This window comes from Alternaria infectoria (genome assembly GCF_024043175.1).
Source record: "Alternaria infectoria strain BMP 0036 chromosome Unknown scaffold_8, whole genome shotgun sequence".
NCBI lineage: Eukaryota > Fungi > Ascomycota > Dothideomycetes > Pleosporales > Pleosporaceae > Alternaria > Alternaria infectoria.
The window spans coordinates 721,414-734,261 of record NW_026250697.1 but is presented as its reverse complement, the minus strand read 5'-3'; the positions used below and the strand labels follow the sequence as shown (position 1 = coordinate 734,261).

The following is a 12,848-nucleotide window of genomic DNA, read 5'->3' as shown; positions in this document are numbered from 1 at the left end:
CCTGGGCTGCGTGGACTAGGATGCAGCCATCTTATTTACTTGCGCATCCCCCAGGTCCCAAACTCCTTCTCTACCGCTCAGGAAAGACTTCGTCACCCACGTTCATTCGCTGAATAACTTCACTCTTTTAGGTGTTCAGCCGACATTCTTTCGATCGCTTCTTTCCAGTCTTCACCTTTGCGCCAAGTACTATACCGGTCCAACTCGACGATAATGCAGCTCATTACCCTCCTTTCGGCGGCCTCGGCCATGGTTGCGACCACTTCCGCGACCAACCTCAGAAGCGCTGTTAATCTGAACAAGGAATGCGACACCGCCAAGCCCTACGCACGCGTCATCAACCGTTGCGACTACGACGTTCACCTTTGGTCTGTTTACAAGGGTGATGGCTGCCCCGAAGATGGCATGGTCACGTTGAAGACTGGCGAGATCTACAATGAGAACTACACTCCTCCCAAGGACGACGTTGGTGTGTCCATTAAGATCTCGAAGACGAAAGAATGCAAAGGCGTCGACATTACCCAGTTGGAGTACTATCTGGAAACTTCTAAGCCCAACTTCCAATACAACTTCCTCGATGTTTCATATGTCGATTGTCTTGGTGGCGACTGCCCTGCAAGGAAGGACGGATACTACCTCAAGGCCGGTAGCCAGGACGGAATAAACATCGCCTCTTCTTCCAACACCTTCTGTCCTATCCTGGCTTGCCACGATGAGGCTTCTTGCGACCAGGTTTCTTACGTCCTTCCCGACGACGTTCAGACCAAGACCTGCCACCTCGACCAAAGCGTGGACTTCTACATGTGCGGTGGAGAGGCGCCCTCTGGCGACTACGGCTCGTCTCCTAGCGAGCCTGAGTCTTCTGCAGAGCCTTCCACCAGCTCCAGCAAGCTGGCAGAGTACTCCGCTGCCAAGCCTACTTCCTCCTCTGCTTCCTACGAAGACTCCTACACTGCCGACATCGAAGTGGCTGCTGCCGCTGTCACACCTGCGCCCGAGAAGCAGGACCCCAAGCCTTACCACAAGCTTACCAAGACTGTCTACGTCACCGCGGTCGAGTATGTCAACGCAAAGAGGCACGCTCACGCTCACGACCATGCCCGTCGTCACCAGCCTTTCCACGCATAAGCCACTCGAATACTTGTTTACTGTGGCATTGGTGCCTAAGGATTACTTGGTTCTACATTCTACCAGTCAATAATTCAGGATACCAATCTCGCATTATACCCAGGGGAGATCAGGAAGAGGAGATCAGAGTTGATATCACTCGAGTAATGCCAGAGGTAGACAGCGTCGCAGGCCCAATCTATTCATTTCTTCACTACGTTCTCGACGCGCACCTGTCTGCTTGATCTCGCCATCTTTGCTCTCGCCTCTCACCTTCCAAACTTCCTAAACGACACCATGGGTGCGGTACTTGGCTATTTTGGACGTTGGCGCCTGTGCTTTTTGGTTGCACGTTCTTTCTTACGAAGTCACGACATTGGATACCATTCGGGAATCCATGCCCCTTGGCGGGCTATACTTGTTTCAGTCATTCGCTTCGTCAAGGACATTTGTTTCCTTTTCTGTTTAACACGGGCGTGGGGTTGTATGCGCAGACGTCCTGGCTTGCCGATCCTGTTCCTAGCCTGATAATAGATTAATTCGCTATCATCTTGTACTTGCTCTCTGATCGATTCAGCTTTATCGCATGTGATCTGTCTACACGCGTATCTAAATTGCGTGAAACTAATCATTACCTTGAACTTGGCACAGCATGCCCACAAGCATTGGCGCAGATTGCTCGGTGGAGTTGTTTACTTTTGGTGTCGCAGCAGCCGAGCAAGACCAGTTTCAAGCTGAGTCGTGATGTGAAGTCAAAGTCTTGAAACATTGTTGCATGCTTATTCGACTGCGCCGCCTCCTGGCGCGTTTTGACCATGCGATCACCTTACGTCCCGCTGTAGTATCACGCAGGCTAGAGCCTGTTCTGGGCGTTATGTCCATCGAGCTTTTGTATCGAAGGATCTTGTGGTCATCGGTGCCGAGCAAACGTGTTCGCAAAACCAATCCTCGTCTTAAGAACCACCGTGCAGCGCTCCCACAACGTGGCGCTGGTCTCGCACCTTGATCATTGCCGTGACTGACAGCGGCGCGACTAAAGCCGGTCATTCCACACAGCCCTAGCCTCGTTTCGAGCCATGGTTGCATTCTACGTGCTATCAGCACTCTTACCACTTCCAAGGCTTTCGGCATCTAGGCGTTCAGGTGCGCTGTCCGCGAACTGTGAGTCGATGTTTATTGCGTCACTCCTTGGCCATTGGAACAACTTTTAGTTCGCCCAACACTGTTGGTGCCTTGCAGCATGCAGCACCAAGACGACCGTTGGAGAGCCGTCAATCATCCCAGCGTTTGGATCTCATTGTGGGCTAACCACTGCCCCGCGTCAAGTGCGAACCGACTTCTGGATAGCCATGCTCGCGCCACCTTATGTCCAGCCATTCAACATGCTCACTCCTCTGTCATCGCGCACAAGCTCAGCAGAATTTGCACCAGGTTTTTGCATCGTTATGCAGTAGTCGACCTTCTAGAACAATTCCATGTTGATTACTCTGCTCCACAGCGTCACGCTTCTCCACTCCTCTGTCCACATGAACGCAAAGTCCCCGCTGTGTAGTCATGCCATGGTCCACATCGATGAGATGCAACTCGATACGACTCGCGCAGACGCCATCGGGCCACCTTGACCGTCCTAGTTCGCTATTCCTGCGGTTGGACTAATGGCAAAGTTGCTGGAGTACAAGAAAACTCCGGCTTAGTGGACCAGAGCATTCTGGATTGTCGACACGGCTTTCCACGGTCGCCATCGGTGCCTTTAAGGCACCCGCTTGGTCCTGATTGCACAGTTCTTTCGAAGACTGGGACGGGCCTACGGACATGCGAAGTACACGGCCTCTATGTTGGTTAGGATCCTATCACGTAATTCACCCACGCTAGCACTAGCGTCGCCCTAGTATTATTTATATAGAGCTTCCTCTCTCTTCTATAGAATTTATTAGTAAACTAATTCTATAGCGTAAACTAGTCTAAAAAGAGTAAGGTTTATTACTAGTATATAAAAAGACGTATTTCTAAAAAGATTAAAATTCTACGTTTAGAAGTATAGGCGTTAAGTAGACTAAAGCTTAGGTTCTTAGTACTACTACTTTTAGCGTAGTTAAAGCTTTTAAAATTTAAAGTAGTAAAGTAACTATTTTATAAATACTAACGTTTATCTATACTATAGTAAAGAAAATTATAATATAATTATATATTCTTAATAGCTTATAACTAACTAAGCTATAAATTATAAAGTAATAAAATACTAAAATCTTAGCTTATAAAATTATACTTCTACATATATACTCTCTATTCTCTACTTCTATTCTTATTCTATAGCTTATAGTAAAATTAAAGATTTAAAAACTTATTAAAGACGTAAATAGTAGCTTAAATCTAATACTAAAAGACTAAATAAGCTTTTAACTACGTTACTACTTTTTTATAAGTTTTTTTAGCGTTAGTAAGTTTAAAGCTAATCTTATTACTAGTTATATTACCTCTCTATCTTTATATCTATATTAATTATATTCTTATACTACGTTACTTATTAAAGCTTCTATAAACTACTTTAAAACTACTACTAAAAAGAAAGCTTTTAGTTAAGCTATTTTAGTAATTATTATATAGACTATTATTAAAGCTATTATAAAAGCTATTATTAGAGCTCTTAAAGTCTACCTTACTTATCTTATATTATATTCTAAGACTACTAAGACTATTACTACTATTAATACTATTAAGATTATTATACTACTACTATAAAGACTTCTAATATATAAACTAAGATTTTTTATAGTTCTTTATTATAGCTAAGCTTTTAAGTAACTTACTAGTAATATATAAAAGTTCTTTTATAGGCTATACCTACTCTAAAAAAAGTAATAAGATAGTTATTATATTACTAGTGTTACTTTTCTTACCTAGAGTAATCTATTAATTATCTATACTATTTATACTTATAACTTTATATATAAGCTTAGGCTATAGATAGCTCTACCTATAGAGATAAAGGTAGCTATTATATACTAGTATAAAGCGTTTATTAGAATTCTTAGCTAGAGTAGTAATAAATAAACTAAAAGAGATAAAGTATTTAAAGCCTATCTCTAGTATAATAATACTATTAAATAGATAGTAGCTATATTAGTATTCTACTATTATAGTTACTCTTAAGAACTAAGAAAGTAGTTATCTTTATTAGCTTAAGTTATGTTATATTAATAGCTAAAGATTAAATATAGTAAGGCATTAAAAAGTTTCTCTTCTTAGTAAGGCCTTAAAAGTAATATATTATTAGTCTATATAGAAGCTTTAGTGCTAATAGTAATATATCTAAATATATTAAAATCTTAAAATCTTCTAGTAGTTCTAGAATAACTTTAAAAGCTAGGCGTCTTTTAATATCTTTTTACTAAATAAAGTTTATAAAATTAGGCATAAGGTACTATCTTCTATAGAATAATTATATCTCTTCTTATTTTATAAGTTATAAGCCTCTACGCTACTACGCGTAATTTAGCTACTACTTTACTCTATATTATAGTTATATAATAAGAATTTCTTTAGTATTACTATTACGTAACTATAGAGGAAATTAAGCTAGAAATAATAGATTTAGGTAATTAGAATTATAATTACTACTTTTATAAGATTAGATAAGAGTAGTATAATATATATAGATAAGCGCGTAAAACACTAGTATAAAAGAGAGAAAGTACGTAATTAACCTAATAGGTACTTAAACACTTATTATAATACACTTTCTAGGTAGACTACGTTATACGTAGATTATCTATTTTTAGCTACGCGCTACTTACGTAAGTATTACGTAATTAAGTAGAGCTATACGCGTTTAGACGCGCGTAATAATAATAAGACTAGCGTCTACTAATATTTTTAGTTTTAATAATTACTAAAATACTAACTATAAGTACTTTCTAGAAGCTTTTATCTTACTCTAAAGTGCCTACTAGTTACTATATAAAGCTTTAGTAGCTTATAAGATTATCTCTAAGATACTCTAAATACTTATAGTACTAGTTACTACTTTTAGTAAGTAGTCTAACTATAAGCTAATAGTCTATTAGTCTATAAGCTACCTAACCTATTAGTAGGCGCTTACTATAGCTATTTATATAGATTCTTTAGCTAATAAGTAGTAAAAATAAGTTTAATAGCGCCTAGTAGCTATAGCTACTAGCTAAGCTATCTACGTCTACTATAATACTACTACTACTACTACTACTAGAGAGGCCTCTACTTCTTAGAATAAGAAGAAGTAAGCCTTAGGCGTAGTAGTGCGTAAAGAATAAGAGAAGAAGAAGAAGTAGCCTAAACTCTTTATTAGTACTCTCTCTCTATTATATTTACTAAGAGTAATACTTTATGTTAGATACGTCTAAAGCGCGCTTACTAGTTATAGTAAAGAACTTTACTTTAACTAAGTAAGTAAAAAGAATATTTAGTATAAGTAGTATAGTTATAAGTACTTATATAACTCTATATAAGTCTTTAAGCTTTTAGACTATAGTTTACTTATACTAACTATTTATAGGCCTAAAATTATAAAGCTAATAGCTTTTAAGTTTATTTACTCTTTCTAGTTTAAGAGTAAGTAGAAATAGAATAGGCTATGTATAGCTATTAAGTTCTTTCTAAATAAAGAGGGGGTCTATAAGATTAGCGCTTTACTAACATAGACTAAGTAGTATAGAGTAGCTTATAGTTATATAGAGGCTAAGGCTAAGATAGATAATATAGCTTTAATAGCCTTTAGTAAAGTTAAAAGCTCTAAGTAAGTATCTCTTTTATCTATACTCTTAGTTTTAACTAGTAAGGCTAGGTAGTTAGAGTATATAGTAGCTTAATAGAAGCTTCTTTATACTAGCTATGTAGAGAGGTAGTAAGTATCTAGAGAGAAGGTAAGATCTCTTTATCTAGTTATAGAGCGCCTAGAGTAGAGCCTAGTACTACTCTATAAATATATAATTAGACTTACTAACTTTTCTTATACTTATTACTTACTTATAAGCCTTAATTAGTATTCTTATAAGCTACCTATCTAAGATTTAGCTACTTCTTAAAGGCCTTAAACTTCTACTTAGGTAAGTACTTAGTAAGTCTATCTACTAATATATTAATAGTAGGCTTATAGAGTACTTTAAAAGAGCTCTTACTATACTTTTAGTAAAGCTATATATTCTAGATATTAATATAGTAGAGCTTAGTAGAGATCTTTTTATTACTTTTTACTATAAGCCTAATAGTCTATTAATTATTGTAGAAGATCTACTAGGCGCTAGTAATAAGTAGCTAAAGCTTAGTAAATAAGCGCTTTAAGGCTATAGTCTTTTTAGTAATAGTCTTAAGAGTAAGAAGCTCTACCTTAGTAGTTAAGGTTATAACTATTAACTAGTAAGTAGTCTACTATATAATTAGGCTTCTAAATAGTATTATAATAAACTTATAAGAGAAATAGCGCGTCTTAGTATTATCTATAAAGCTTACGTCTTTATAAATCTAAAGCTTTTTATCTAACTTTACTCTTCTACTATACGTAATACTCTTATATTATAAGTAGTATAAGTATATAATAAAATACTCTACTACCTTAAGGTAAGCTAGAAAAGAATTAGTTAGAAACTAAGAGAGCTAGAAAACTATATACGCAATATTAGAGCGTATTATAATAGTAGAGTATAATACTAAGCTAATACGCTCTTAATAGGCCTTAATCTTTTACTTTAAAGCGTTCTCTTAGTACTTTAGAAGCTTACTAGCTAGTAGAAGTATCTTTAGAAAGTAGCTACTATCTTTAAAACTAAACTTCTTTATAATCTTATTAAGGTAGATATTATAGAGTAGTAAAATAGTGCTTATAGAGTAATTACGCATAATACGTATCTCTAAGAACTAGTTTACTACTCTTTTATTATTAATCTTATAGGTCTTCTTAATTCTACTAAGTAGCTTAGTTATCTCTAGGTAGTGTAACTTAGTAAATATAAGTAAAATATTATCTATATAGAAGAGTACAAAAACGCGTTAAGTAGCGTTATAGTATAAATAAAGCTTCTCTTTACTAGCTTATAGGCTAAGCTTTAAAAGAGTATTTAAGAAGTTATTATACTAGAGAAGAGAGCTCTTACGTATGCTATAAAGAGCTTTCTTAAGCTTAGCGTAGTAGCTCTTTCTTTAAAAGCTATCTAGAAGCTTATAGTATACTAGTCTATTACTACTAACCTTAGTATTTAAGAAGGCTACTATAACGTTAAGCTACTAGATCTCTATATTAAATTTAGTAGTAATAGCTATTACTAGGTAGAAGAATTACGTAGTAAGCGTAGTAGTATAGATTAAGTAGAGCGTATTCTTAGTCTATATATCTTTACGCACTATAAAGCGTACCTTATACTTTATAAAGTAGCTATTCTTATCTACTTTGTACGTAAAGACCTACTTAAGTAGTAGAGAGTATTCTTTACTACTTATATACTCTACTTTCTTCTAGATATTAGCTATAAGTAGTATATTAATCTTCTAACGCGCTGCTATCTTAAACTTATTTCTATAGAGATAGTTATAGAGATACTTCTAAAGCGTTAGAAGCGCTAGAAGATTATTCTAATAGACTTAGCCTTTATTAAACTTATCTATAATTATAGTAGTAATAATATAATATAGTATTACGTACGCGTAGTCTAATAACTAATTAGAAGCGCTATAGTAAGTCTCTAAGTTATTAAGCTACTTAAAGTTAAATAGTAAAGCGTAGATATCTATACCTCTAAGATTATTATAATTATTATAACTACTTAGGTAATACTTACTTCTACGTATAGAAGGTCTATAGACTTTTTTTATATACTTACACTTAGTAAGTAGATTTTATAGATTAGGTAGAGAGCTATTAGATACTTCTTTACTCTAAGAGACGTTTATTACTATAGGTAATAGAAGTCTATTGCCTTAGAAATTATCTCTCTACGCACCTAATAAGCTTACTAATCTAGTTACTATAGACTAGTACTTACTAGAATTAACGCGTCTATTACTAAGCTACTTAGTAATATATATTATATTAGAAGGCTCTAGTATAGCCTTTAGTAATAGTAGTTCTATAGCGCGTTTAGTAAGCCTTATACGTACTCTTTATATTTTTCTAGCCTAGAGATCTACTTATATAAGACCTAACTCTTCTAGATAAGCTTCTAATAGACTATTAAGTAGCTTATCTATTTAGTTAGATAGTAGCTTACTAACGTCTACATTATCTTACTAAGAGAGTAATAGAAGCTTATTATAAGCTTTTACTACGTTCTTCTACTTATTCTTATAGAGAATATTAACTATAATATAAGTATTCTTCTTAGAAAGCTTCTACTCTCTACTACTATAGAAGAGCTACTTATTAAACGTTACGTTACGCGTAGTAAACACTTCTTTTAGTAATAGAACTTATATATAGTATATATTAGAAGCTTAATAGCCTACTAAATAACTAATATATTCTCTAGGTAGTGTTTTAAAGCTCTTTAGCTTATGTCTAGCTACTCTATTTTTATTTAAGAGATAGGCGTAATATCTATAAGCGTATATACTACTCTAGTTAGGTTATAGATTAGTAGAAGCTCTTTTTATAAGCTTAGGCTAATACTATTTAAAGTATCTTATAAACTACTACTCTAACTTCTTATTAGAAGAGCGTAAAGTATAGATATATAAGAGGCTTCTATTATAGAGCTAAGTAGTAGTAAGTACTACCTCTATTTAGAAGTGCTTAGGTAGATTAGCTTTCTCTCTTATCTTAATTTATTTAGTAATAATCTCTTATCTAGCTCTTTTAGCTACTCTATTAGGCTTATAGATATATAGAGAAGTAGGCTCTAGCGTAATACTATACTCTCTTACCTATATTTTATAGCGTAAGTTACTACACTATAGATTAGTTAAAGAGTTATTATTAGAGCTAATTCTTATAATAAGTAGATAATAATAGATCTAGATAAGCGCTTAAAACTTCTTAAGAGCTCTTATTATCTTCTCTATCTTCTTAGAGAAGAGTAAGTAAAGATAGACTTTACTACTATAATTATTCTTAATAAGTAGAATCTACTTCTCTTCTAAGCGCTCTTTAAGTATATTAAAAAGGTTCTACGTAATCTTCTAGAAGAGTTAGAGAGCTTACTTCTTTAGCTAATAAGAGATAACTTACTTTATATAAGTTAGAGCGCAGAACTTACACTATACGCGCGTAGGCTTTTTAATTCTTACTTTCTAAGTATTATATATAAGAGCCTTAAGCGCCTTAGAGTCTAAGTGCCTAGCGTAAGTATACTAAAAGTCTTCTAAGTTACTACGCAGCTAAGAGATAAAGCTAGGCTTAGTTCTAGATATTATATTTATAATAGAAGTGTTATAAATAGTAATAGGCTTATATTTTATAAATGTAAGGTTTAGCTTATGCTATAAAGTAGCTACTATAGTACTTCTTACTAGTAAGCTAGTATAAAGAGTATTATTAAAACCTAGGTACTAGATTCTAGATTAGTTAAGGTAAGCTTCTAAGACTATATTAATATAGAAGTGCTTTATAACTATAACGCTAGTAAGCGTAAAATTAACGCGCTTACTACTTATAAGCTTAATAAAGCTCTTTAGAACGCGCGTACTATAACTAAGAATAGAAAAAGTTTATATATCTACCTTAACTATCTTAAGGCTTCTAGCTAGTTTAAAGTCTAATAATAGAGAGAAGTAGTTAACTAGATAGATTACTACTTTATTATTAAAAATAGTGCTAGCTAAAAGAGAGTAAGCGTTATAGTCTATAGTAGAGTAGACACCTAGCGTTAGCTAAAGTATACCTAAGTTAAGAAGTATAGTAACTATACCTCTAAAGTACTTATTATTATTATATAAGCTTTCTAAGAGGCTTAGAATAGAGTATCTCTTACTAATAAGCTTTATACACGTTTTCTTAAAGTACTTTATACCTAAGTATTTAATAATTACGTTTTTATCTTCTTATAAGAGCTATTAGAGGCGCTTCTACTTAGCTCTAATAGTAGTAAGTACGTTATAGTACTTTTTAATAGGCTAGTAGTAGGTCTAAGATTCTAGAGTAGCGCAAGAGTAGGTAGTAGGCTTAGCCTAGTTTAGTAACTTAGACTTAGCGCTAGCTTTATTAGTAGATAGAGCTTCTCTAATAGAGGTAAAGATTCTATATAACTTAGAGTAGACTACCTAATACTATATAAGTGCTAAAAAGAAAATTCTAAGCTAAAAAAGTATAAAGATCTTTATACTAAGTGTCTAAGTAGTAATTATATTATGCTTTATCTAAATTACCTAGTCTATTACTATTCTAGGTATTAGCGCGTTAAGAAAGTTATAAGTAGTAAGTATACTATCTACTTTAGAAAGCTTATACGCCTTTACGCGTATATAGAGTATGTTCTACTTATAGTACTACTACTCTAGGTTAGTCTTTGCTAGCTTAGCTTTACCTAAGTAAGTATAGTAGTTTTCTTTAATCTACTTCTTAGTTATATTATTATAAGGCTATAGTTATGTCTTAAAAAACTTTATAATTACGTAAAGAGACTAGTCTTAGCTCTTAGCTAGCTTAATCTATACTAGAAGTAGTAGAAGTAGATTAATAGTTGTGTTAACCTACCTCTTAAGCTTTCTAAGCCTACTTTAGGTACTTACTAAAAGAGTAGATTTAAGCTTCTACACTACTAGTTTCTTATTCTAGAGCGCCTTCTTATTACGCTTACTAGTTTTCTCTTCTAGATAGATAGAATAATTAGAAGCTTTAAAAAGGCTATTTCTAGAAAAGAGTATTACTAGGTTAATCTTCTTCTATACTTCTAAAGAGCGCGCGTTAAATTTAAGCTACGTAAACTACTTAGGCTAAGTAGAGTATCTCTTAAGAATTACGCTACTTATTAGAATAAGTATTAAGCTTACTAAGAGGCTATAGTTACTTATAGCTACTTATAGAGAAGGTAGTAAGTAGTGTACGTATTACTAACGTACTTAGAGTTATTAAAAAGAAGTACTACTATAGGCGTAGGTAGTTAATATAGAGGCACTATAGTAGGCGTATATAGTTAATGCGTAGAGAGCTAGTAATAGCTAGTTACTCTACTTATTATAAGAAGAGAGTTTAAATAAAGATTAGAGAAGCGTTTAAATATATTATTTGTAGCGTTATTATTACGTAGAGAGAATAAAACTTATACTTTAAAGCGCTAGGCTTATAACTATAGAGAAAATTAAGCTAAAAATAATAGATTTAGGTAATTAGAATTATAATTACTACTCTTATAAGATTAGATAAAAGTAGTGTAATATATATAGGTAAGCGCGTAAAACACTAGTATAAAAGAGAGAAAGTATGTAATTAACTTAATAGGTGCTTAAACACCTGTTGCGATAGTAACTAAGTTATTATATCTTTTAGTATACTAACTACTATAAATTTATACTTACTTCTTTCTATATTCTATACTTACTTATCTACTATAATATCTACTATTAATAGTGTTACTACTACCTTAAGTAAGAATTTTAAAAAGCTTACTAGCTTTAATAACTATTATAAGTAAACTAAGGCTTTTATTAATATTTACTTTATTTATAAATATATAGTATACTATAATAGTACTATTAATAACTCTAAAAAGCCTAATCTTCTCTTTTATATTACTTTTTAAGTTATACGCTTTAGGTCTAATATTAACTTACGTACTACTATACTAGTTTCTATCTTAACTAACGCTATAAATAAGCTAGCTATCTATAACTATACTCTCTAGAAGTAGAAAAAGTATAATAAAGCTATACGCTTTACTATTACTCTTTTTTATACTTTTATTAAGCTATAAATTTAGCGTAAACTTAATAAAAAAAATACTTTTAACTCTTATCTTATATATAGTACTATCTAGCTTAATAATAAAGCTTCTAAGAATATCTTAGTAAACTATACTCTAACTAAGCTTAATAATATTACTATAACTAACTTTATAGCTATTAGACCTCTTCTTACTTAGTATAAGAGCTTATACTATAACTTTAATAACGCTAGTAGAACTATATTATATAACTAGCTTATTAATAAAATTAATAAAGTTCTTTCTTACTAGTATAATTCTTTTCTAAACTATTAGAAGCTTAACTACTATAGTACTCTTATTACTACTAATATTTTTAGAACTTATAAAACTCTTCTTTTTAACTACTATAATAATAATAAGAATAAGTAGACTATTCTAAAGAATAAGCACTTTTATAAAAATTCTACTACTAACTAGTATAATACTTACTTTATTAATAATAGCTCTAATAAGTTTAACTTACTTATATACTTATACTATAGTAATATTAGTTACTTTATTAATACCTACTATTATATAAGTAAACCTAATATACTTATATATATCTTTTATAAGAAGCTAGATTATATTAAGACTACTTATTATAAGAAGGCTTATAAGAATACTCTATCTACTTCTACTTCTAATATAGATTTTACCTTTATTAATAATAATAATAATATATTCTTCTCTAACTATCTTAACTATATAATTATCTCTATATATAACTTTTTCTTACTCTAAAATACCTTTAATTTTAATTATCTTAATATTAACTATCTAAATCTTAACTATATATATATCTACTCTATACTTATAACTAGCGCTAATTTCTTTTAAAACTATAAGTATTTTACTTATATAAGAGAAGCTAACTAT

At 32.3% G+C, this 12,848-nt stretch overlaps 1 protein-coding gene across 1 annotated transcript; it reads left to right on the top strand.

Annotated features, from left to right (window-relative positions):
- Positions 1 to 213: 213 nt before the first annotated feature.
- On the top strand, positions 214 to 1,128 carry J4E92_005660 (uncharacterized protein; the record flags this gene model as incomplete). Its single annotated transcript, XM_051497039.1, has 1 exon — positions 214 to 1,128. The coding sequence occupies one exon, from the start codon at positions 214 to 216 to the stop codon at positions 1,126 to 1,128; it is 915 nt and encodes a 304-aa protein (XP_051352699.1).
- Positions 1,129 to 12,848: the final 11,720 nt, after the last annotated feature.